Raw genomic sequence first — 25,564 nt, forward strand, 5'->3', positions numbered from 1 at the left:
TGGTCACTTGGTTCCATGAGGCTGTGCAATGTCACATTTGCCCCTTGGATCCATGCAGCCCCCAGTGTCACAACAGCCCCTTGGTACCATGGCCTGGTTTTTGGTGGCAGGGTGGCCACAGAGGTGGCTTCTGTGAGAAGCTGCTGGAAGCTTCCACCATGTTGGGCAGAGCCAATCCCTGCTGGCTCCAAAGGTGGACATGCCACTGGCCAAGGCTGGGCCAATTAAAAATGGTGGTAATGCCTCTGTGATAACAGATTTAAGGGGAAAGAAATAACCAAGAAGTTGTTGCACAGTTGTAATTGTGACCAGAGAAGAGAGGAGTGAGAGCATGTGAGGAGAACAGCTCTGCAGACACCAAGGTCAGTGAAGGAGGAGGGGAGGAGCTGCTCCAGGCACTGGAACTGGGATTCCTCTGCAGCCCTTGGTGAAGACCATGGTGAAGCAGCAGTGCCCCTGCAGCTCCTGGAGATCCATGGGGATGCAGAGATCCAACCACAGCTCCTGGAGATCCATGGGGATGCAGAGATCCATCCACAGCCCCTGGAGATCCATGGGGATGCAGAGATCCACCTGCAGCTCCTGGAGATCCATGAGGATGCAGAGATCCACCTGCAGCTCCTGGAGATCCATGGGGATGCAGAGATCCACCTGCAGCCCATGGAGGAGGAGCCCAGGCTGGAGCAGGGGGATGCCTGGGAGGAGGCTGTGACCCCTGCAGAGAGGGGCTCTGCTGCCCAGCTGGAGCAGCCTGTCCTTGAAGGACTGACCCCGTAGGAGAGTGACCCACGCTGCAGCAGCTTTGGGGGACTGTTGCCTGTGGCATGGACTCACATTGCAGCAGTTCACAGGGAGCTGCTGCTCGTGAGATGAACTCACATTGGAGAAGTTCCTGGAGAACTCTCCCATGGGAGGAACCCCACAGTGCAGCAGGGGAACAACTCCTCTCTCTGAGCAGTGGGAGAAATCTCAGATGATGAACTGACCAGAACTGACCATTCCTGTCTCCCTGCTCTGCTGGGGGAGGAGATAGAGCTGGGCAGGAGGGAGAGGTGTGGGAAAGGCACTTTTAAGGTTTTATTTTACTTTTCCTGTTCTGATTTTGTCAGCAATAATTCAACTAATATCTCTAATTAGAGTCTGTTTTTCCCATGACCATTTTTGATGAGGGATCTCTCCCTGTCCTTATCTCAACTCATGAACCCCTCGTTCTATTTCCTCTCCCCTGTGCAGCTGCAGAGGGGAGTGAGAGAGAGGCTTTGATGGGTGCCTGGCATCCAGCCAGCATCAACACACTACACCCTGTATCTTGTACATGTCATGTATACCTGAAAAATGTTTTGAAGAGAAAAACACATTTATTTTTGAAGATAAAAACATATTTATTATGGCTTTCAACCTTTGAAAGGTAACCTGGAGTTCTTTTGTTTGGTTTTGTTACTTCAGGCTTCAGACCCATTAATTGCAGCCTACTTGAAGATGTGTTTCATGGCATAGAATAGATGAATCTACCACAGAGAATGAAGTGTCATGGTTTAAATGTAATTCTCTTTTGTTTATGACTTGTGGTCCTTACAAACCCACTGTCCAAGGGCTGGGTTTGCAAGCTGGAGTATGAAGCACAGGAAGTTTCTCTGGATAATGCTGCACCCCCATCTCTCCAGATGCAGAAATGGGCCAGAATCCAGCATTTTGAGTGTGATTTTGGGCTCCTGGCCTTGCCCCAAAGGAGAGACAGGATTTTGCCTGCAGTGTCTGCCTGGAGCAGACAGAACAGGTGGGAAGTGTTTGCAGAGCCCCTGGGAGGGAATATTGGGGTTCCTGTCAGCAGGATCCTTGTGCAGCTCAGGCTGGGTGGGCAGCAGTTCCATCTGCAGCTTCCATGTGCTGCTCCAGCTGCTGCTGCTGGGGACTCTGAGGGAAGAGGCCATGGGAGGGATGGAAATGTTGCATGGACAACACCATGTCAATCCTTGCAAAAAGCCTTTCCAGTTTTCCCTTGGATCTGAGATTCCAGGGCCCACAGCTGGGCTTCAGAGTTCTACTGATTTTTATTTGTCAGGTTTTTGAGCAGAGCTCTGAATTGGGCATCTCTTGTCATTTTTGCTGCTCTCCTGACCTGAAAAAGGATCTGTGCTCCTGTGAGCCACATCCTGAAGGGTGGTTGGCAACCATGGAATCCTCTGGGAAAGCACTTGATTGACTTGAGTGCCCTGGCTGGAAAGCTCAGCCTGAGGAAAGAACTGTTCCAGCTGCCTCTGTGTGTGTCCAGTTCCTCACAGGTGAGTCCCTGAACACACATGCTGGTTTTTAGGGATTTATTTTCCCCTCCTGTTCATTTGGAGGTGATGTTGGGACCCTTTAGAGCAACATCTGATCAGCTCCTGCCCCCATCCTGTTTTATTCTCTCTTCTTTGGAGCTGACCTGCTGGGTTTGACATGGAAATTGGTGGTGTCTCCCTGTTCTTCCGTCCAGCCATCGACTGACCCTGGTATTAAACTGTGAAAATGGCCTCATTTAACTAGTGGGGAAGAAGTGAGGGGGAGAAAGTTAACAGGGTTTGTTTTCATGGGCCTTGTGACAGTAAAGAAAAATGAGGTTTGTCATTTTGGTGTGGTGCTGTGTGTTGGGATTTGCAGGTATATTTCTTGTTGATGTTATTATTATTTATTAGTATTACTTATTAGTGTTATCTTTTTAAATCTTGCATTATTAATAGTGGCTGGATGTAAGCTCACTGGGAAGAATCTCTTCTTTTTCCAAGTGAGATTGAGCTGTACAGTCCATTCCAAGATGCCAGTGGATTCTAAAGATGGGAAGTCCCAGTTACAAGATTTTGGTGTGATTTGGAGCTGGGGAAGTGTCACATACAATCTCAGAGGTGCCCCAAGCCTGCTCTGCTGCCATGTCTGTGATCGTGGACTCTCACAGCTGCCCTGCCCTGGGGACATGGTGGGACACCTCCTGCCAGGGCTGAGGCAACTAACAGCACCTCATGGTCTCTCACAGCCACTCATGGCCCCTCCAAAGCCCCTCTCAGCCCCTCTCAGCCCCTCTCAGCCCCAGGCTCAGGGCTCCTCCCAAAGCAGAAGGGATCAGGCCCTGCTTGTTCTCCTTTCACTTCAGTCACTTCACAGCGACAAGTAAAGAAAGGCTGAAATGGAGCCTTTCCCAGCGTTCCCCTCTGGGTTAATGGCTGCCCGAAGCTCTGTGCTGGCTCTGGCCCAAGCACGAACATCACTGCAGCCCCAGGCCTTTGCTGTCCCCCCGTGTCCATTCCCTGTCCCCGAGTCCCGCCCGGCTCTGGCAGCAGCAGGAGCACAGCGCAGTGGGCGCCAGCCTGGCCCAGCCGGGGCTCCCAGCAGGAGCAGCAGCAGCATTGCCAGCCCTTCCCAGCTGCTCCTGCCTTGCCTTCCCCAGGGGTTTGTCCAGGGCAATTCTGGAGTAGAGCAACAATCACCCACAAACAGCCCTGATTGCTCAGGCCCGGCTGTGCTGCCCTGAACCAACCTTCAGAGCAAGAAAGGATCAGGTTCCAGCACTGTTTTCAGCACTGCTTTACTCACCCTGAGGTGACAGCAGGAGGCTGTTGGTGTGTTTGACTTATCAATTGGAGGTCAAGGCTGCTGTTTCCCCTCATCTGGTTGCCACCTGAATTTTAGCATTAAAACTGCAGTTGTCTCTTTTGATCAGTGCTACCCATGGTGCTTTCATGACAGTGAACTCAGTCTTTATTTGCAGGCTTCATGATTAGCACATCTTGAAATGCTCACAAGGCCTGAGCACTAAGTCGAGGACAATAATGCCAAATAGGCCACATTTGCAGTGCTCAAGCACAGTGCTGTTGCTGGTGCTGTTTAAATGGAATCAGCTCACAGAGGCCATCACAGAAATTGCCTCTGGACTGTCAAATAAAATGAAAAAAAATCCACCAGGAGAAAGAAAAACCAGAACTTTTTTACTCACTTCATTGCTTCTTCCAAGCAGCAGAAATGGGAGATGCCCAGAGGTATTTGCAGCTGCTGCTGATCCCAGTTGGAGCCCAGCCTGCTGCAGAGTCCCAGAGGAACCTGAGCCCAGCCCGGGGAGCTCCCGCAGTGTCCGAGAGCTCAGAGCATGTGGGGCCAGGCCCAGAGCCCTGGGCACGGCCGCCGATCGCGGGGCAGCGGCACAGACGGAATGTCCTGCGGCCCAAACCTCCTGCTCCTTCCACACAGCACCCATCGTGCTCCCCCTGCTCCTCTCCCAGCACTGCACAAATTCCAGCTGGGAGGAGGCTTCCCAAGAGAGAGCTCCAGCTCCCTGCTCCTGTTTCACCCTGAGTGTCCCTGCAGAGGAGCAGGGCACCTTCCTGTTCCAGAAGCTCAGGGGTCTCATTTCATGAGGCATCTGGGATGCCAATGGCCTTGTTAAGAAGGACAAAAGCAGAGGGAATGGATTAGAAATCATTAGGAAAAATTACCCTTCTTACAGACAAAGTTCACCAAGGCATTCCCTGCATTTCTCCTTTTCAGGTTCTTTCAGATCTCTGTCTGCTCTGAGAGGTCCAGCTTGTTCTGGTGCTTATCAGGAATTGCTTGTGCTCTTGATTTATATCAGCACAAGAGATGTAGAATCATCTCAATTGAACACAGAAACAAACTATCTCTGTCAGCCCATTTTCATGTTCCAGATCACTTTCAAGATGGCCATGGAGATGTTGGAATGATTCTCACACAATCCTCCATTCTGGCTGCAGGCTCTGGAGATTCTTCCTCTGAATTCAGTCAGGGTTGAATTCCCTAACAATTTCTGGTATCAATTCATGTTTTCTTAGGTTAGAACAGTAACAGTGAAAACCTTACCAATGGCACAACTCCCCAGCCCAGAAGCAATAGAAAGGACAAATTGTAAAGTTCTCCAAACATTTGTCCTGCTTTGCTGCAAAAGTCATGCTGCACACACAGTGCGGAAAGCCAAGAGAAGCTGCAATTGGTGGCACATCTTGTGACAGAAGCTCAAAAGGTTCTTGACAAGAGGAAACAGGAGTGTGGAGGAGATTCTTGGAAAACTGAAACAGCTTTCCAGAAGTGAAATGAAAATGGAAAGAAACAATTCAAGGTGTTTTCCTCTATTTATTTCTGTGCTTCCCTTTTCCATGTTGCACTACTTGTCCATCCCAGTAATTCCAAATGGATCTCACCTCGAAGATCTGTGACTTAGTGAGTTTTATACACTCTAAAATACCATAAGCTGCATCCAGTTTGCCTTTCCCTGTTTTGCCTGGAGAGCTATGCTGGAGACATAAGTGCAGTGCTTGGGTCGGGTCTGAATTCTACAGACAGGGAATATGCTCTGCTAGTGTTTGACCCTCAGCAGGGACAATGCACAGCAGCAACCGAGGGGATTGCTCTGCCATTGTGCAGCAGTGAAGCCTCTGGATCTGGGCTGAACAGGGCAAAGTTCCCGTGTTTGGACAAACTCAGGTGATGCCCATGGGGCATGCGGGGCTCGGCCGTGGGGCGCGCGGGGGGAGCGGGGAACGGACAAACGGCCACTCGGACAAACGGCCACTCGGACAAACGGCCCTGGAGCTTCAGTTGCAGCAGCGGTAGCAGCGGCAGCAGCAGCGGAAGCGAACACAGCGACACTACAAACATCTTCGGATCTTTCTCCTGCTTCTTCTCTCCCTCTCCCGCTGTCCCGCATCCTCTCCCCGTCTCCCTTTCCCGGTCCTACCCTCCTCTCCCGGTGTCACCTCCTTTCTCTCTCTCCCTCTCCCCTGCCAGCCCGGGCCATGCCCCAAACGCGCCCCCGGCCCCGGGCGGGGCTGCCCCCTCCCCGCCCCTGGGCGTCCCGCCGCGCTCTCGCCTTCGCCCGCTTCTCGCCATCGTGGCAGTGGCGCTGCTGGGCGGGCATCAGTGGCTGGGGCTGGGGCGGCATCGTCACCCTTTGGCTCCGCCTGTCCCGAGCCCGGCCCCAGCCCCGACGCAGGGTCCAGCCCCGAGCCCGACCCCGTTACCAGCTCCTCCCGGGGCCCGCGGAGGACACACGCGGCTCGTTCGCTCCCGCCGCCTCCGCTGCGGCTTCCCCGGGCCGAGCTCCGCCGCTGGGCAGCGCGGCCGCCGGCCCCGAGCCGCCGGTGCCCGGGGCGGGTGGGAATGCCCAGCCCGGGGAGCTCGGGGGGCGGTCGGGGGCCGTGTCTGGCCCCGGGCCGAGCGCTGACGGCCGCGTGTCGCCCGCAGGGAAGGCGCAGGAGGCCCTGCAGGATCGCTACCGCCTGGGTTCGCTGCTGGGCACAGGCGGCTTCGGCAGCGTCTTCTCGGCGACGCGGCTGGCGGACGGTGCCCCGGTGAGTGGCGGGGCTGGCGGCGGGCGGAGGAGGAGGAGGAGGAGGAGGAGGAGAAGGACGGGGCGCGGCGGGGCGGGCGGCGAGCTCAGCCCGCTGCTGCCCCTTGCTCTCAGGTCGCCATCAAATGCGTGCAGAGGGATCGCATCCGGCATTGGGGCGAGCTGGTGAGTGAGCCATTGGGGCCAGCGGCAGAAGCCGGGGCGAGCCGGGCGGCGAGGAGCCGGGGCCCGGCAGGGTGGGAGCCGCCGGGAGCCCCGGAGGGAGAGCGGGCGAGGGGTGAGCGGGGGGCGCCGAGCATCCCGGGCTGGGTGAGGGATCCCAGAGCCCTGGCACAGCCTCAGCCCCACTGACAGCAGCTTGGTCCTCCCTCAGCCCGATGGCACCCGTGCGCCCCTGGAGATCGTGCTGCTGGACAAGGTGTCCACTGGGTTCCAAGGTGTCATTCAGCTCCTGGAATGGTTCGAGCTCCCCACCAGCTTCTTGATGGTGATGGAGCGTCCGGAGCAGTGCCAGGACCTGTGTGATTTCATCCTGGCTCGGGGGTTCCTGCCGGAGGAGGAGGCTCGGGGGCTGTTCTGCCAGGTGCTGCAGGCCGTGCGGCACTGCACCAGCTGCGGGGTGCTGCACAGAGACATCAAACCTGGCAACATCCTCCTGGACCTGTGCACCGGACAGGTCAAACTGATCGACTTTGGCTGTGGCACCTTCCTCCAGGACACAGTGTACACCAAATTTGCAGGTGAGCCCTCCCAGGGGATGCTCCTGGGCACCTCATGGCCCAGCCTGGGTGTAGCACCAGGGATTCCCCCATTTGCTGCAGGTCATGGGATTGCTTCTTCAGCCAAGTTTTGGGTGGGGGGACCAGCTCTTGGCCCTGCTGACAGCCTTCAGCACCCACTCTGCCCTGGGCTGGGGTTGGGGCAGCCAGCCTGACAAAAACACCCATGGGGTAGCAGAGAAGTGGGTCAGACCCTGTGCCCTGGCTGGTTTGGTGTGCAGGTGAGGAAGGGCTTGGACTGCTCTGCTCCCCTTGTTTGTTTTGGCTTATTAATGTTTTTGGGGGCAATGCTGGCAGGAAGGAGAGTGGTTTTTCCCCACCACTGGGTGGGTTTTTCATTGGCATGTCATGGTTGGGCCTTCCCAGGGCTTCTGCTGCACTCTTCCAGCACCAGTGGCTTCTTTTAGAACCCCAAGTTTGTACACAAGTCACAGGTGCTGGCGAGAGGGCAGAAGATCACCCCATGTGCCACTGGTGCAGCCCCTGCATGCCCAGGGATGCTGGGGTGAGGCTCTGGGAGCAGCAGCATCCCCTGATGAGCTCCATCTGTATTCCACAGGAACACTGTCCTACAGCCCACCAGAATGGACCCAGCTCAGATGTTACCATGGCGAGGCAGCAACGATCTGGTCCCTGGGTATCCTGCTGTACCAGATGGTCTGCGGGAAGCACCCATTCAAGAAGGGCCGGAAGATCATCTGGGGCAAGCTCTTGTTCCCACAACACCTTTCTCAAGGTAAATCCTCATCTCTGCGGCACAGGGGGAATATCAGTGTTGGGAGACAGCAGCAGGCTCATGAGCATCCTGCTCTGGCAGCTGCTGAGGAGGTGGCACATGTCTCTCTTGCTCTCCTCCAAAACAGGGAATTGACTGAAAATTTTAAACACAACTCTGAGCACATCCAGCATAGGCAGGGCATGGGAACAGGGAGGCAAAGTGAACAGCATCCTTCTCCAAGTGACTGGTAGTTTCTGGTTTCTCTCCCCAGAGTGCAAAGATCTTATCAAGGGGTGTTTATCCATGCACTCCTTGGACAGGCCATCACTGGAAGATCTCTTCTATGAGCCTTGGCTGCAGGGCTCTGCCCTAGAAGATGGGAGAGATCCACAGGCACCGTTTGGGCCTGGTAGGTAACAGCTGCACACATCTCTTGGCAACAAGAAGCAAAGAAAACCAAACTGTTTTGTGCTGCCTGTAGCCCAGAGCAGGGATCATCAGATGGGAACACACAGCTCTTGTGCTGGAGCTGAGCTGCTCTGGCAAGCACTGGTGGCCACCATCCAAGCCAGTTTTGCTTGTCCTGGTTCATTGTTGGCTGGGGCCCTGGGCAGAACCCTGACAGCCTGCTCTGCCCCCAGGGAAGGAGCAGGAGCCCCTGGAGAAGCTGGACCAGGTGGGGCTGCTGCTGGAGACACCAGGGACACCCTCAAGGATGAGCACCTCTTCCACGACCCAGCCATCTGCAGCTGAAGAAGATTGACTTTGATTCTGGCACCTTCTGCAAAGACACACTCCACACCCAGTGTGCAGGTGAGTGCACAGCCAGGGGATGCTCCCAGATCTGGGCATTGCACAGCCTGGCTGGGCACCAGAGGTTCCCCCTTAGCTGGGGTGGATGCAAGGAACTCTTCAGTTGGCTGCCAAGCTGCTCTTTGGCTCTGGGCAGCTGCTGAGGGGGAGGATCTGCCATGGCTGGCTGGAGGCTGGGCACATGTCCTGCCCTCCTGCTCTCCTCCCAAAGGCAGCAATGATGGGGAGGTTTGGGCACAGCTCTGAGCACAGCCAGCATGGCCTGGGCACTGTGGGCAGTTGGGACAAGGGGACAGGAGCCTTCAGCTGATGGGTGATTTCTGGTTTCTCTCCTTCCAGCAGGGCTCTGTGGATGCTGAGGCTGCTCTGGGCTCTGCTGGGGCTCAGCCCTGGGCACGGCTGGGCCTGCTCTGCCCTCCCATTGCTCTGACAGCTCTGCATCAGACGAGCCTGTTCTGAGCACAGCGACTGAGCTTTGTGCTTGTGCAGGTGAGTGAGACTCTCCTGCAGGCCCAGAGATTGCAGTGAGGGAGACACATCCAATTGGCAAGAGCCCAAACACTCCACAGTCCCAGCTGAATGCCTCTATGTCCACAGGATGTTTTGTCTGTCCCACTCTTCATTCCTGTTGGGCTGGAACTGTGCAATTGCACTTTCTTCCTCCTCTAGGAGTGAGCCAAACCTGGTGAGTGGGCCTTGTTCCTAAGGCAGTGCAGTCTGGAGTTGATGGCTGAAGAATTGCCCTTCTCCACTTCCAAACCAGAGCAAAAAGCCGTAAGTGGGACTTTCTGTCTTTAAGGAGCCACTGATAGTTTCAGAGAGAATGTACAGCTCATTCACAGGGTGAGAAGGAAGGGCATCTTCTAAAGGAGTTGAGGTTTGACAGAGTTTAGATTCCCAGTCCTGCTCAGAGCTGGCAGGGCACAATCAATTTCCTAATACTTCACAATTGAAAATAACAATGTTGGAAGCAAACCCCATAATATTTAAAAACAGGCTGCTGAGTAAGATGGATCCATGCCATCAGAACATTTTCAAAGTAAATAACTGAGTTCTCACACTCAAAAGATCAGTTACCTCTTAATTGAAGTTTACAGAAAATTTTTCATTGCACATTTGGAATTTCTTCTAATATTTCGATTTTTTTCTGATTTCTTTTTCCCTTTGTTTTTTTTTTAATTTTTCTTTTCTAAATCAGAAAACATGTCCTGAAAGAGGAATGTCCTTTTCCCTTCATTCCCATGTGGAGGAGCTCCCTTCCTGCAGAGCCTGGCAGCTCCTGGCCCCTGCAGCGCTGAGGCTTTTCCCCGTTGCTGTGCACAGACTGATGGAGCAGCACTGCTGAACACAGGGACACCCAGAGGGACCAAAAGCAGCTGCCTTTGTCCACCTGAAGCTCCAAGGGCCAAACTCTGAGCAGACACAGCTGGAAGAGACTGGCAGGCTCCCTGTTTGCTGTGCTCCCCACTTGTGAGGGGCTCAGCTTTGCGTGAGGCACAGTGAGAACAAGGGGCAGCTCCCTCCCAGCCCCACAGCCAAGGGACCCCTCTGGCCCCGGGGCTTGGGGCACTGTCAGCACCTGCTGCTTCAGCCACTGCTCCTGCTGGCACTGAGAGCAACAACCACATTGTGGCTGATCCCAAGGGAGCAGCAGCAGGGCCTGGAGCTGATCCCTGAGTCTGGGCAGGGCTGGACAAATGACCCCACAGCAGCAGCAGCAGCAGCAAATGGAGCTGACTTTGAGCACAGCCCCTGCCACTCCTCCCTCCTGTTTGCAGTGGTGTCACAGCAGCCTGAGGCACCTGGGAGCCCTCAGTGCCAGCAGGGACTTGAGATGGCAGCCCTGGGCTCCTGGAGGTTGTGCAAGGAACGGAGCTGGGCACTCCCTGTCCATATGGAGCTTGCAGATGGAAAAGGCTGCTGTGCCCAGACAGCTCTAAGGGCAGAGAAATGAGGCTCTCAACCACTTGATCTGGGCCAGTTCCACAGTCCTGGGCAGCAGCCAGCGAGCCCAGGGGGAACAGAGGGCACAGCAAGAGGGACAAAAGCAGTCAAGTGCAGAGACTGGAGAGAGCCAGACCTGGCAGAAGGAACAGCTGCTTCCTTGCACTCTTGAAGAAAGCTCTTGGCTGTTTCAAAGCACTGAAAGGTGTGAAGGGCAGAGAGGAAGTGACACCAAACAATGCTGTTTTCACACCCTCCCCTCTCAGTGTCCCAGAATGAACTGGATGAGCTCTGCTCTTCTCTCTGAGTTATCTTGTTCAGCATGAGCAGCTTAGCACCAGGAGCTAAAGGAGCTGAAGCCTTAGGCCTCAAGAGCTGACCAAGAGGGGACTTTTTGAGCAAAGTGATGTTACTAATGTGGACCTAGCTGAATGCAGCAGATAGAATCCTGGAATTACAGAATCCTTTCTGTTGGAAAAGATCTCTGATCTCATCAATCCAGCTGTTTACCCAGCACTGTCAAGCTCAGCACTAAACCACATCCCTGCAGTGGCAAGGCCTGACCAAGAGGCCTGACTGAGGCCTGAACAACAGGCCCTGAGCCAAAGGTGACCTCTTGATGAACCTGCTAACCAAATATTATCTTTGTATCTGCTCATTAACGAAATATGCATGATCATTAGCATTGTGATAGATGTATTCACTCATTAGTGAAACATGTATTTGCCTTTCTCTAGTTGTCAGCTGGACAAAGCAATGAAATCCAACATCTGGCCTTGTTTGGGGTTGTAGGATCAAAGTCAACTCCCTTGGTTCCTCCTTGAGCCCTGGCCAGGCTTTGAGAGAAGCCAAGAGGAGGATGAAACCAGATGTTCCTGCACTAGCAGTGCTGTCAGTGTGTTTATTCAGCACTGTCACAGCTGGGCCCTCTCCCAGCCAGGCTGGAAGCCTCACCTGTGGGTGGATGCACCTGCAGGAATTGCCAGTTGTTGGCAGTGGCTCTGCAGTCCTTGGCTGTGACAGCTTCCCCAGCTGATGAGGGGATCTGGGTGATGGTAAAGTCTGAGGGTAACTGGTGATGGATCTTTGTTCATCACTGCAGGCAATCTTTGGTAGTGCTGATTGGGTGCATTGCTGAGCTTCTGTTGTGATTCTTTGCTGCTTTGAACTATAGCAAATTGCACAGATTCCTTCAATTGGTGTCTGTGTCTTTGGTGCTGGCCCTGCCCACTGGCAAAACAAAATTGGTGTAGTCTGGCCAGATCACAGCAAAATGTCACTTTTTAAATGTAAATGTAAGGAATCAGTCCCATCCAAAATTCCTGGTTGGGAAGACCTTCCCTATAGTTCGCTGGCTCTGCAGGGGGCTGAGATCAGAGCAGTGTGTGAGCAATGGGGAAGTTGGTTAAAAGAAGCTGATCTGCTAGATTTATTAAAATGCATCCAAAATTGCATATGGAAAAAGGAAAAGAACTTGTGGGTTTGGGATGATGAGGATAAATTTTGTTAACAATATATTGGAAAAAGCACCAACAGAAGGAACAATTGTTTTTGGAATGTTCCCACATGGAGTAACAGACGTTTTTAATCTTGAACTCAGATTTCTTTGTGCAAGTGAAATAATATAATAATATAATAAATAGATTTATATAAAATAAAAATTATATGTGAAAATATAATCAAAATATATATGTGTATATATATAAACCAAATACTAATGTGAAATAATGCTGACAATACTTATTTTTTACATTTGGCTGCTCAGGGATGTAACACTAAATACCCTACAAAAAGTATTTGGCCAGGACTCAAATGTGAGTGGGAAATTTGGTGAGATTGTGTATAAGGAATAAAGAAGGATGGGATGAAATTGGCTCTTTTATAGGGTTTGCTGATACTCTGATGTGGAATGCTTTGTCTGTTACTGTGAGAAATGAAGTGATTAAGGCTGCTGGGTTTCTCATATACCACACTATGCACAAGCTGCAGGATTGGTGGAATTGATGGAGGGGTTGTTAAAAGAGCAGATGAAAAAATGAGGAGATAGGAACCTGTCCTGATGGAGACCCCCTTACAGGTCCACCCCAGAAGCTGCAGGGCTGAACCTTTATGCATTAGAATTAGTGAGGATAAATCAGAAGCAAATGAGAGTTATCAATACCAGAACAGGAATTCAGATTCCTCCAGAACACTTTGGTTTGATAACTGCTCACTAAAGCTTGGCCTTGCAAAGTGTTGATGTCATGGGAGGAGGAATTGATGCAGATTATCAAGGAGAAATTAAATTCTTTTAAACAATAGTGAGCAAGATTTGATTATGCAACCTCATGACAGGGTAGGACAATTATTGATATTGCAGTTTTAAAAACAGTTGTGAAAAAAGGAGATCCACCTCAAATCACCACTGTTTGTGGAGATCAAGGGTTTGGATCCAGCAGTCCTAATAACGGAGCCACAGTGTGAGTCCAGAGGCCAAATGGCCCTCCTGAGCCAGCTGAAGGAACAGCTCTGGGGAAAGACACCACTTTTAATCCTGAAACCTGGGCAGGAACAATGGGAATCTGTCCCTGCAGCCAAGTGTTCTATGGGAGAACAAGCAGATATTATAGAATATTGTTTTACAGATCCTGCCAGACCAAATCTCCCTGTTTGCCCCAACGTTCCCTTTGGAAAATGCTCTGATGCACAGGGCTCCATGTGAGGACTGATGTGACACTGAGTGACTTCCACAGGAATTCAGCCAGGAGCCTGGAGCACCTCAAGGACTGGGACCTGGCAGCTCTCCAGCCGAAGGGGAAAGGACCCACCAAGCCTTGTTACCCACAGACACTGCGGTGAAGCTGAACAGCAAAGGACCTTGGGGCATTATTGTGGAATTAAAAAGGCACCAGCTCCATGGACAATGGAATTATTGTTCTTAACCCAATAGAGACTGAGGAAAAAGATTGAATAACCTTGTCACTAAAGTACCACTTAGGTCTGTAAGTTGTATTTTTGTTATCCACCAGAATCTTTGTTTGCCAGAAACACCTCTAGAGTTTCACCAAGGGATTAGTCATGAAAATTTGTATGAAAACGTAAAGATCAAAGTAGCCAAAATACTCCATGTAACTAATTGCTGGATATGTTCCCAACCAATGTTGGGAGGAATGGGATTCCCTTGCAGGGCCCATCCTGTGGGGTGGCAGAACTCTGTCAATGGGCTCTGACTTGTAATGGAGTCAGTGAAGGGACAGTTAAAGAAAACTGTGCTTGGAACAAAAGAATACAATGATCAGTTTTACAGGATTCAACAAGATTTCCCTTCAGGAGAAACTGAACTCTGTCACAGTTAGAGGCCAAAATGTGAAAGGATTTCTATGGTTTAGCATTACTCAAAATGTAAACAGTACTTGGGGTGCTGGAGCTGCTTGGGGTCAGTGTTACACCACTCTCAGCCACAGTGCCACCATTTAGAAGTAGCAAATAGTGTTATTAAAATATCGAATAGCACATCCTGAGAGCTCCAACAAACATGAATGTTAGCTCTACATGTCCTTGGATTGTCTGCTTGCTGGCCAGGGAGGAACCTTTGCTATTTTAGGACAGGAGTGTTGCACTTGTATCACTGATGGGTTTGAAATCCAACAGTCAGGAATCACCTCGATAGAAAGATCAGTAGAAGAGTGGCAGAAAGAAGAAAATTGTTCTTGCTGGGATTGGTTTCATGTCTGCCAAATTGGAGGCTGCTGCAAAATGCATTCATGTCAGTCACTGTAATCACTGCAGTGTGTGCACTTGGTGTATTTTGATTTCATGTTAGAGTTGTTGTAACACTTTGTGCTGCAAAATGGAGACTTTAGACTTGTGTAAAAGAAACATAGCCTCAAGAAAAAAGGGAGATTTGATAACACAGAGAATAGCAACTAATCAGGCATGTTTTAGAAGGAATGGAAATACCAGCTCTGAGTAATGAACTTGAAGAGCACTTACTTGAAGGACAAGAGGTGATGCCTTTATGCCTAAAAAGTCAATTTAATGTTCTATTATTGAAAGAGTTGTTATGAAGGTTTTATTATCAACAGAATTGTTATGAAGATTGTAACTCGTCTGTCGGTCAAAGGACCAATTGAAGTACTAAGGCTTTAACAACAGGCCCTGAGCCAAAGGTTACACCTAGATAGATCTTCCAACTGTTATAATTGTATCTGCTCATCAACAAAGTATTATTAGCAATACAATCTATGTATCTGTTCATTGGTGAAACATGTATTTAACTTTCTGTATTTAGAAACTAGACAAGGCCCCAGCTGGTCTTGTTTGAGGGTGTAGATCAAAGTCAACTCCCTTGGTTCCTCCTTGAGCCCTGGCCAGACTTTGGGAGAAGCCAAGAGGAGGATGAAACCAGATGTTCCTGCACTAGCAGTGCTGTCAGTGTGTTTATTCAGCACTGTCACAGCTGGGCCCTCTCCCAGCCAGGCTGGAAGCCTCACCTGTGGGTGGATGCACCTGCAGGAATTGCCAGTTGTTGGGAGTGGCTCTGCAGTCCTTGGCTGTGACAGCTTCCCCAGCTGATGAGGGGATCTGGGTGATGGCAAAGTCTGAGGGTAACTCGTGATGGATCTTTCTTCATCACTGCAGGCAATCTTTGCTGATTGGGTGCATTGCTGAGCTTCTCCTGTTGTAATTCTTTGCAAATTATTTTGTACATTGCTGAACTTATCCTTTTGTCATTCTCTGCAGTTTTGCAATTATATAAATTACACTGTTCCTTCAGTTGGTGTCTGTGTCTTTGGTCCTGACCTTGCCCCCTGGCAAAACAGCCTCCTGCCTCAGTGGTACCTGGGAAGACAAAAACCATCACTCCAAATGCTCCCCCTTCCTCCTTGTTCCCCCACTTTATACACTGAGTGTGATGTCCTATGGTCTGGGATATCCCTGGGGTCAGTTGGGGTCACCTGTCCTGCCTGTGTCTCCTCCCAACCCCCATGGACCCCCAGCCCCTCCCCAGCATGGCCAGACGAGGGGCAGGAAAGGCTTGGCTCTGTGCAAGCTCAGCAAGAACAAAACCATCTCTGTGTGATCAACCCTGTGCTCAGCACAGCCCCAAACAGCCCCAGAGAGAGCCCTGGGAAGGAAATTCCCTCTGCCTCACCCAAACCAGCACCCCATGGCCATCCAGCATCACCACAGCTCCAGGGGTTCCTTTCCATGCCCCAACCCTGGCCAGGGGACATTGGGATGGTTGCCATGGCAGCCAGCTCTGGCACATGGCTCAGTGCTCATGTCCATGGCAACACAGCCCAGCCCGGCCCTGAGTGCAGGTGACAGTGACAATCCCCATCACAGCAGGTCCCATGAACCCAACCTCAGCAAAGTGTCTCCTGCAGGTTGTCCTGGCATTGGAGAGTAGAACAGGGCTTTGTGCTCTTTGCCATGGCAACCTCTGTACCAATGATGCCCTATGGTGGTTGCCATGGCACCCGAGCCCAGCAGTGTCTCAGTGCAAGTGTCCCTGCCATCAGTCCCTCCAAGGGGTTTCCATGGCAACTGCCATGCCAGGTGACCCAGGTGTCACATCCCAGTGCTGGTTGCCATGGAAACAGTCCCCAGCACTGACCCTTTCTGTCAGGCTGACCTGGCCTTTGGCCCTGGCACTGGGCTTTGCTGCTGGTTCCGCGGCGCCTGCCCAGCCAGCGCGGCACAGGGCAGGTGGCCATGGCACAAACCCCAGCCATGGATCCCCTGTGCCTCTGGGCAGTGACACCAGCCCTGAGCAATGGGCTGCTGCCGTGGGCTCAGTGAAGTGACCATGGCAACAGCCCCTTGCAATGCCCAGTGCAGGTTGGGATGAGAATCCACCCTCAGCCTGGCCCAGGGCAGGGCTGCAGTGCCCTTCCCAGCAGCCTGGCTGCACAGCAGCACTTCCAGGGCTCTCTGCATTTCCCTTCCCTCACTCTTGGCTCACTCACACACCTCCCAACAACCCCTTGGTGCTTTGAGCTGCAAGGAGTTCAAAGCTTGTCTGTCCTTCAGCAGTTGGTCTAATTGTGCCTTCAGCCAACTCTTGATTTGTGTTTATTGTAGAACTTCCTGTGTGTCCAAAACATTCCTTGCAGAGTTCTGCCTGGCTTGGGGAAGGGGAACCTCCTTGGTGGCAGCTTGGGCTTGGCACACACTTGAGGAGGGTGTCTGTTTTCAGTGGGGAAACTTAGGAGTTTTAGATTGCTTTAAAAAAAAAAGGGAGGGAAATCCTTTTTGCTTGAGTGCAGCCAGTTCTCCAAGCAAAGAAGCTGCCAGGTGAGTTAGGAGAGACAGGATGGGGTTGGGGAATGTGGAGCAAGGTTGTTCACACTGGGTCAGACCTCAAGGCACAGCTTCTCTGACCAGACCAGACCTCCTGAGGAGAGACCCTGGATCAATATCAATCACAGAATGCTGCAATCACCTCTTCTTTAAAGAGCAGAGTAATAAAATACACCCTTTAAAACAGGAGTTCATATTTTTTCCATAACTATTTTAGGAAACCTTCCTAATGAACTGCACCAGACCAGAGGGAAATCAAGGCAGAGCCATGGTTTGTCAGGACTTGCTTGATCCTAATGAGCCCTGTGGTGCATTTGGTGCTGAGCCCTTGAACCTCAGGGCAAACCTGAGAGGAGATTGCACAAACCTTTCCAGGAGTCAAAGTCAGAAGAAAAACCCAAAGTGTCTCCAAGCATTAATGGTTCCCACTGAGGTCCATAACCAACACAGGATCCTCCTGGACTCCTTGGAGGAGAGAACTGGAGGCCATGATTGCACAAAAACCTCCAAGAGACTCAGTGTAGAAAGAAAAATCCAAAGTACCTTAAAAATCCTTGAGTATCTCAAAGCATTAATGAGCCCCACTGAGTGTCATTACTAACAAGGGCTCTCAAGGGACTAATTAAAGCAGATAATTGGAGGCCAGGATTGCACAAACCTCTCAGAGACTCAGTGTCAAAAAGAAGGACTTTAACAAACCCTGAGTACCTTGAAGCATTAATGAGCCCCACTGAGTGTTGTTACTGACAGAGAATCTCAAGGGACTCGTTACAGCAGATAATTGGAGGCCATGATTGCACAAAGCTCTCAGAGAGTCCAAGGCAAAAGCAAAACCCAAAGTCCTTTGACAAACCTGCAGTCCCTGGGAGCATGAAGGAGCCCCCAGGGCCATTCCTGACCAAGGCTCCCCAGGGACTCCTTCCAGCAGATCCCTGAGGCCACTGGGATATGGGGGGTGGGGGCTACTAAAGGAAGGACAAGGGGGTGACAGTGCCCAGCCTTGCTGGGGCTGTGCCAGGAGCCCCAGTGCCTCAGGACAAGGTGCCTCCTCACGGCTCTTGGTGGTACAGAAGCTGCTGTGCCCGAGGGCACCAAGAATTGGCTTCTGTTTGTCCCACCCTGTCATCACTGCCTCCAATTTCTTCCTCTAACTGGAATCTGGGGACACTTTCTCAGTCATGTCCCTCACTGGGACCCATTAAAACTTCAAGAAACATTCACATTTCATTCTAACTGAATTTGGGAGAGGTTTCTGTAAGTCCCTCCCAGGGACTAATGTCCAGGGTCTGAGCAACACCAAATCCCCAAGAGGCTCATTACAGTCCTTGTGCTGTTGCTGTGCTGCTGAGCTGGGCTGGGCTCCTGGCACAGAGGGAGCTCCTGACAACCAAGAAGAGCTTCAAAAAGACATTTCTCCTGAGGAGCAGTTTCTCTCCCAGCCCAGCAGGGCTGAGGGTGCTGCCTGCAGGTACCTGAGAGGAGTGAAGCAGACAGAGGCTTAAAGCAACTGGAAGGACAATTCTGAGCTTATTCATGGAGAAATCCTCACAACCTCTGACACAGTAAGTCTCTGGCTGCAGGGATCTTCTAAAGCTGACACATGACAGCACTGATATGACTGTAAGGATGGCTCTGCTGGTGTTTCTGGTTTGGGGGAGGATGTGCTGCAGAGCAGGGCTGCCCTGGGCACCGTCAGAGGGACAGGGCAGGACAGCTCCTGCTGCCAGGCATGGCTGCAGGCTGTGCAGGTGGGGGTGCAGCCAGGGGTGCCCAGGGCTGTCCTGCAGAGCAGCTCCTGCAGCCCTGAGGGCTCTTTGGCAGGGCAGGAGATCTGCCAGCTGCCCTGAGCAGCAGAGCTCTTGTGTCCCCTGGCAGCCAGCACAGCCCTCAGCCCGGGGGCTCGGGGCCCTCAGTCCCCTCCTGGGCCGGCAGAGCAGCACCAGAGATGAAGGGCATCTCTCCTGCCATTGCCCATTCCCTGCTGACCAGGGCCTGAGGGCGACTGTCCTGCACTGCTGCTGCCTGCGAGGGGCTGTGCAGGGCTGGGCAGGGAAAGGCTTTTCCTCAGGGCTGGGCTGTCTCTCTCCTTGCCTTGCTCAGCTGCTCCTGGCATTGCTGACAGGCTCTCTGGCAATGGCAGTTGCAGCTGCAGGGTCAGGCGCAGCCCTTGGGGCTCCTCCTGTGCAGGGTGAGCACAGCAATGAGGTGTCCCAGCTCCCTCTGCCCTGGGCAGCTCTGGGCAGGGCAGGCTGGCAGGCTGGCAATGAAATGACTCTCCTCAAGCAGTTCCATGGCCAGGACCCTTGGTGTGTCCTCAGGGTGTCCATCCAAGCTGTGAGCTGCCTTCCAGGGGACACTGGGGGACAGGAGTGTCCTTGGACAGCAGTGGGGCTGAGACTCTGAGAAAGGCTGAGCCATTTGGCTCTGCTGTGAGTCCCTCTGCTCTCAGCTGTGTCAGGGTGATTTTCAGGGGAACACAGTGAGTGCCCTGGATCTCAGAAAGGGCAGCTGGGAACAGATGGAGCACCAGAGCAGCTCCCCTCACCCTTCACTGAGTTACAGCCAATCCTCTTGCCTTGCACAGTTCTCTCTGTTCTCCCTGAGCACAGCAGGAAATCCTCTCCAACTGCCTTGGGCTGTCACTGTTCCTTAGCCCTGGGACAGGAGATGCTGCCAAGCTCCTCTGCTCTAGGGGCAGTTTGGTCTGATGAAGTCCAACCCAGGACTGGTCCCTGTCCCCCATTCCCATGACCACTGCTGCAGAGCAGAGCTGACTCCTCGGTGTCCATGGGCAGAGCCACTGCTTGTCACAGCAACAGGGCCAGATCCCAGCAGAGCTGCAGGCATGGGGCTGGAGGAAGAGCTCTGAGAAAAGGGAAATTGGGTGACACAGAGTGGGAGGGCAGGGCTGGGAGAAAGGGCTGGGACATTGCTCAGGAAAGTCTCTCTTGACTTGTCACTCTCTCCTCCATGAACAGGTCCCCATGCCCAGAGACAGAAAATGTCCAACAGCAGCTCCATCAGCCACTTCCTCCTCCTGCCATTCGCAGACACACGGCAGCTGCAGCTCCTGCACTTCTGCCTCTTCCTGGGCATCTCCCTGGCTGCCCTCCTGGCCAACAGCCTCATCATCAGCGCCGTAGCCTGGAACCACCGCCTGCACACCCCCATGTTCTTCTTCCTGCTCAACCTGGCCCTGGCTGACCTGGGCTTAATCTGCACCACTGTCCCCAAAGCCATGCACAATTCTCTCTGGGACACCAGGGACATCTCCTACTCAGGATGTGCTGCACAGGTCTTTCTATTTGTCTTTTTCCTTGGGTCAGAGCTTGCCCTCCTCACCATCATGAGCTATGACCGCTATGTGTCCATCTGCAAACCCCTGCACTATGGGACCCTCCTGGGCAGCAGAGCTTGTGCCCACATGGCAGCAGCTGCCTGGGCCAGTGCCTTTCTCAATGCTCTGCTGCACACAGCCAATACATTTTCCCTGCCCCTGTGCCATGGCAATGCCCTGGGCCAATTCTTCTGTGAAATCCCACACATCCTCAAGCTCTCCTGCTCACACTCCAGACTCAGGGAACTTCTGCTTATTATTTTTAGTGCCTGTTTAGGATTTGGTTGTTTTGTGTTCATAGTTTTCTCCTATGTGAAAATCTTCAGAGCTGTGCTGAGGATCCCCTCTGTGCAGGGACGGCACAAAGCCTTTTCCACATGCCTCCCTCACCTGGCTGTGGTCTCCCTGTTCCTCAGCGCTGGCATGTTTGCCAACCTGAAGCCTTCCTCCATCTCCTCCCCATCCCTGGATCTGGTGGTGTCAGTTCTGTACTCAGTGGTGCCTCCAGTACTGAACCCTCTCATCTACAGCCTGAGGAACCAGGAGCTCAAGGCTGCAGTGTGGAGACTGATGATGGAACCGTTTCAGAAACATTAAACTGGTTGCCAATTTCTGCAAGTCACTTGTAATAAAAGTCATTTTTGGTAGTTCTTGTTGGTTTGGTTATGAGTTTTTTCCCCGTGTTTTTTAAGATTTTCCAGAAACAAAGGTCTCTGTGTCTACCTTTTCTCATTTTGTTTCCCTCCATCTTCGCTGTGGCAACAGTCTCTGTCAATGAGGAGCTGTGCTCGTGGTGGCTTTAAACAAACTAAAGGATCTCCCAGCCAAGTTTTCACCAGAGATCCCCTTTTGTTCCCTTCCCTGGAGCTGCAGCAGCAATGTCTGTGTGCAGAGCTGGGGCAGATCAGGGGTGGCACAGCAGCTGTGCCAAGGAGCAGCAGCACTTGGTGTTGCCAGTGCTGCTCCCGTGCCACTGCCCCGCTGCCCTGCTGCCCCTCGTGTTGCTGTAGGGCCTGAGTGCTCTCGGGGTCACTGCCAGTGCTGGGGGTGGCAGTGCCGGGGCTGCAGCAGGGACAGGCCATGGGCACTGCTGGGGCACAGCTGACGCCTCAGGGCAGGGCCTGGGGGCTCGAGGCTCCTTGCCCAGGCTCTCTCCAGAACACGCCCAGGCCAATGCTGAGCAGAGAAAACCCCTGTGAGCAGCTGCAGGGTGGCCGTGGGCAGGCTGGGGGCAAACAGCATGGCTGGGGCTCTGCAAGGTCCCTGGGGGAGCCGGGAAGGAGCAGCAGAGCAGGGGCTGATCCATCCCCACTGCGCTGGAACGCCCAGGGCAGCGTCCCAGAGCGTCCTCATGGAGCTGCCAACAACATCCCCCCTTGGCAGCCCTGGCCTCTCCCCCAGCTCCCAGAGCTGCTTGATCCTTCCAGGCAGAGACACGGCAGCACTGGCTCAGGAGCCCTGTTTGCATTGCACACAGCAGACGTGAGCACCCCATCGGGTTGGTGTGGGGAGATGAACCTGAGTGAGCACAAACACCATCAGCCCTGGGGGCCAGCAAGGGGTGGGGATGGGAGGGAAACCACTCAGCTTTGTTGTGACCTCTGAAGTCAGCCAGAAAGTTTGTTCCCGTGAGCTGTGAGTTTCCTGTCCCACTGCAGATGTTGTTGCTCAGAGCCAGGGCTGCCTGGCAGCTACCCCCAAACAGCCCTGAGCATTTCCTTTGCTTCACCCTTGTTTTCTTTCCTCTTTCCTGCTCCACATTTCTTCCTCTTGCCCATCCCTGTCCCCTCCCCTGCAAACAGCCCATCCCTGTTTGCCCTTTCCTCTCTGGCCCCACTCCCCATTTCAGTTCCTGACTTGGCACCATGGGAACATCCCTTGGTGAGCAGGATCATCCTACAAGTGCTTCATGAATTGTCTGCAGGGTCCTGCAGTGCCTCATGCTGTTCCCTTGCCAGAGGCAGCACAGGCCAGGAGGCACATCTGGACTGCTGTGTGTGGCTGTGAGGCTCCCTGTTGTGGGGCAGTGAGGAGGAGCTGGAGGGGCTCTGCAGGACTGACAGGATGGGCTTTGGGGCCTGTGGGGAGAAGCTGAGGGCCATGGGCTGCTGGACCTTCTGAAGAGGAGGCCCAGGGCTCATCCTGCAACTGCTTCAAGGGTGTTTTCAGAGAATTGCAAGATCAATGAGGTTGGAAAAGACCTTTAAGATCATCAAGTCCAACCTGTGACTTAACACCACCTTGTCTGCCCTGAGCCTCCTCTTCTCCAGGATAAACAACCCCAGCTCCAAACTCAGCCACTCCTCACAGCACTTGTGTTCCAGACCCTTCCCCAGCCTTGTTGCCCTTCTCTGGACATGCTCCAGCCCCTCAATGTCCTTCCTAAACTGGGGCCCAGAACTGGACACACACTCGAGGTGAGGCCTCACCAGTGCCCAGTACAGGGGAAGAATCACTGCCCTGCTCCTGCTGGCCACACCATTCCTGATCCAGGCCAGGTGCCATTGGCCTCCTTGGCCACCTGGGCACACTGCTGGCTCATGTCCAGCCTGCTGTCCATCAGTGTCCCCAGGTCCCTTTCTGCCTGGCCACTGTCCAGCCACTCTGTCCCCAGCCTGTAGCACCGCAGGGGTTGTTGTGGCCAAAGTGCAGGACCTGGCACTTGGTCTGGTTAAACCTGACATTGTTGGACTTGTCTAACCTGTCCAGGTCCCTCTGCAGAGCCCTCCTACCTTCCAGCAGATCCACTGAGTTGGTTTCACCCAGCTGAGTTGGTTTCACCACAGTTCCACGAGGCCTAGAGTTTCACAGTTTCCATGATTCCATGAGTCTCCATAGCATTCTGATGGCTCCTTGGTTCCCCAAAGCCCTGCAGTGTCACAATGCCTCCTTGGTTCTATGAGGTCTCACAGGTCAGCAATGGTCTCCTTGGTTCCACAGTGCCCAAATGGCCTCTTGGTTCCACAAGGCGCCATGGTGCCAAAATTGTATTCTTCATTCCACGAGTCCACACAATGTAACAACCGCCCCTGGGTTATGAGAGGTCCTGCAGTGTCACAGTGCTCTCTGTGCCTCCACAAGGCTCCACTTAGTACGCTTGGCCCTTGGTTCCATGAGGCCCTGCAGTGTCACAATAGCCCCATCGTTAAACAAGGCCAAACACTGTCACAATGGTCTTCCTTATTCCATTTAGCCCCACAGTGTCACAGTGGCTTCTTGCTTCCAAGAGTCCTCAGAGTTGCACAATGGCCCTTTGGTTCAGCAAGGCCCCACAGTGTCACAGTGGCCTCCGTGGTTCCACGAGGACTCAAAATGTCACAATGGCCCCTTGGCTCTATGATGCCATGCAATACACGGTGTCACTTTGGTCCTCTTAGTTCCACAAGGCCCCACAGTGTCACAGTGGCCTCTTGCTTCCCTGGGGCATTGCAATGTCACAATTATCACAGAATCACAGAATCATCCAGGTTGCAAAAGACCTTTGAGATCATCAAGTCCAACATTTGAACCAACACCACCTTGTCAGCCAAACCATGGCAGCAAGTGCCACATTCAGTCTTAAACACCTCCAGGGACAGTGACTCCACCACCTCCCTGGGCAGCCCATTCCAATGCCCAATCACTCTTTCTGTGTAGAACCTCTTCCTAATGTCCAGCCTAAACCTCCCCTGGCACAGTTTAAGGCTGTCCCCTCTTGTCCTCTCACTGTTTGCCCAGGAAAAGACACTGACATCCATCTGGCTAGGTGCAAATGTAGACCTTCTGGAGGGTAGGAGGGCTCTGCAGAGGGACCTGGACAGGCTGGATCCAGGGGCCAAATCCAACAATGTCAGGTTTAAACAGACCAAGTGCCAGGTCCTGCACTTTGGCCACAACAACCCCTGCGGTGCTACAGGCTGGGGACAGAGTGGCTGGACAGTGGCCAGGCAGAAAGGGACCTGGGGGCACTGATGGACAGCAGGCTGGACATGAGCCAGCAGTGTGCCCAGGTGGCCAAGGAGGCCAATGGCACCTGGCCTGGATCAGGAATGGTGTGGCCAGCAGGAGCAGGGCAGTGATTCTTCCCCTGTACTCGGCACTGGTGAGGCCTCACCTCGAGTGCTGTGTCCAGTTCTGGGCCCCCAGTTTAGGAAGGACATTGAGGGGCTGGAGCGTGTCCAGAGAAGGGCAACAAGGCTGGGGAAGGGTCTGGAACACAAGTGCTGTGAGGAGTGGCTGAGTTTGGAGCTGGGGTTGTTTATCCTGGAGAAGAGGAGGCTCAGGGCAGACCTCATCACTCTCTACAACTCCCTGACAGGAGGCTGCAGCCAGGTGGGGGTTGGGCTCTTCTCCTGGACAACAGTGAGAGGACAAGTCGACACAGACTTTAGCTGCACCTGGAAAGATTTAGGCTGGACATTAGGCAAGAATTCTTCACAGAAAGAGTGATTGGGCATTGCAATGGGCTGCCCAGGGAGGTGGTGGAGTCAGTGTCCCTGGAGGTGTTTAAGGAAAGACTGGATGTGGCACTTGCTGCCATGGTCTGGGTGACAAGGTGGTGTTGGGTCAAAGGTTGGACTTGATGATCTCCAAGGTCTTCTCCAACCTGGTTGATTCTGTGATGATTGTGACACTGCAGGGCCCCAGGGAAGCAAGAGGCCATTGTGACACTGTGGGATAAAACGGAACCAAGGACCCATTGTGACACTGTGGTGCTCCATGGAACCAAGAAGTCCATTGTGACACTACAGAACCAAGGAGACAATTACTGCCCTGCAAGACCTCCTGGATCCAAGGTGCCATTGTGACACTTTAGGGCCCAAGGAACCAAGGGGCCATTGTGACACTGCAGGGCCCAAGGAACCAAGGGGCCATTGTGACACTACAGAGCCTCATGGAATCATAGAGACCACTGTGACACTCTAAGGCCTCATGGAGGAGGGTGCAGCCAGGTGGAGATTGGGCTCTGTTCCCAGGGAACATGGGAGAGGTTGAAAGCAAATGTCTTAAGCTCTGCTATATGAAATCTAGGATGGATATTAGGAAGAAGTTCTTCACAGAAAGGGTCATTGGGTATTGGAAAGGGCTACCCAATACCAACACCCAGTTGGAAAGGGAGGTGGTGGAGTCACTGTCCCTGGAGCTGTTTAAGGAAAGACTGCATGTGGCACTTATAGCCACAATCTGGTGACAAGGTGGTGTTAGGTCACAGGTTGGACTTGATGGTCTCAAAGGTCTTTTCCATCCTGGTTAATGCTGTGGTTCTGTGATTGTGTCCCTGGGGCACCAGGAGCTGCCTCAGGAGCCCTGGGGCCAACTCTCTGCTGCTGTCCTGGGCAGCAGGGCTGGCCCTGGGGCTGCAGGAGCTGCCTGAGCTG

The 25,564-nt window shown here is 53.0% G+C and overlaps 3 protein-coding genes across 3 annotated transcripts in view; 2 read left to right on the forward strand and 1 right to left on the reverse strand.

Annotated features, from left to right (window-relative positions):
• LOC146421957 (olfactory receptor 14J1-like) overlaps positions 1–25,564 on the reverse strand; it is a 145,412-nt gene that overhangs the window by 54,573 nt on the left and 65,275 nt on the right. The window lies entirely within an intron of this gene.
• Positions 6,457–8,079, forward strand: LOC146421959 (serine/threonine-protein kinase pim-1-like). The gene is made up of 2 exons (XM_085046874.1): positions 6,457–7,071; positions 7,670–8,079. The coding sequence occupies exons 1-2, from the start codon at positions 6,816–6,818 to the stop codon at positions 8,077–8,079; spliced, it is 666 nt and encodes a 221-aa protein (XP_084903000.1). The 5' UTR covers positions 6,457–6,815.
• On the forward strand, positions 19,855–20,804 carry LOC146421960 (olfactory receptor 14J1-like). Its single transcript, XM_085046948.1, has one exon. The coding sequence runs from the start codon at positions 19,872–19,874 to the stop codon at positions 20,802–20,804; it is 933 nt and encodes a 310-aa protein (XP_084903074.1). The 5' UTR covers positions 19,855–19,871.

Source organism: Lichenostomus cassidix, unplaced genomic scaffold (assembly GCF_008360975.1).
Source record: "Lichenostomus cassidix isolate B80296 unplaced genomic scaffold, HeHo_3.0 HiC_scaffold_46, whole genome shotgun sequence".
NCBI lineage: Eukaryota > Metazoa > Chordata > Aves > Passeriformes > Meliphagidae > Lichenostomus > Lichenostomus cassidix.

Coding starts and splice junctions, on each gene's coding strand:
- LOC146421960 (XM_085046948.1), top strand. CDS start 19,872: ATGTCCAACAGCAGCTCCATCAGCCACTTCCTCCTCCTGCCATTCGCA.
- LOC146421959 (XM_085046874.1), top strand. CDS start 6,816: ATGGTGATGGAGCGTCCGGAGCAGTGCCAGGACCTGTGTGATTTCATC. Junction 7,072..7,669: donor AGTGTACACCAAATTTGCAG/GTGAGCCCTCCC, acceptor TGTATTCCACAG/GAACACTGTCCTACAGCCCA.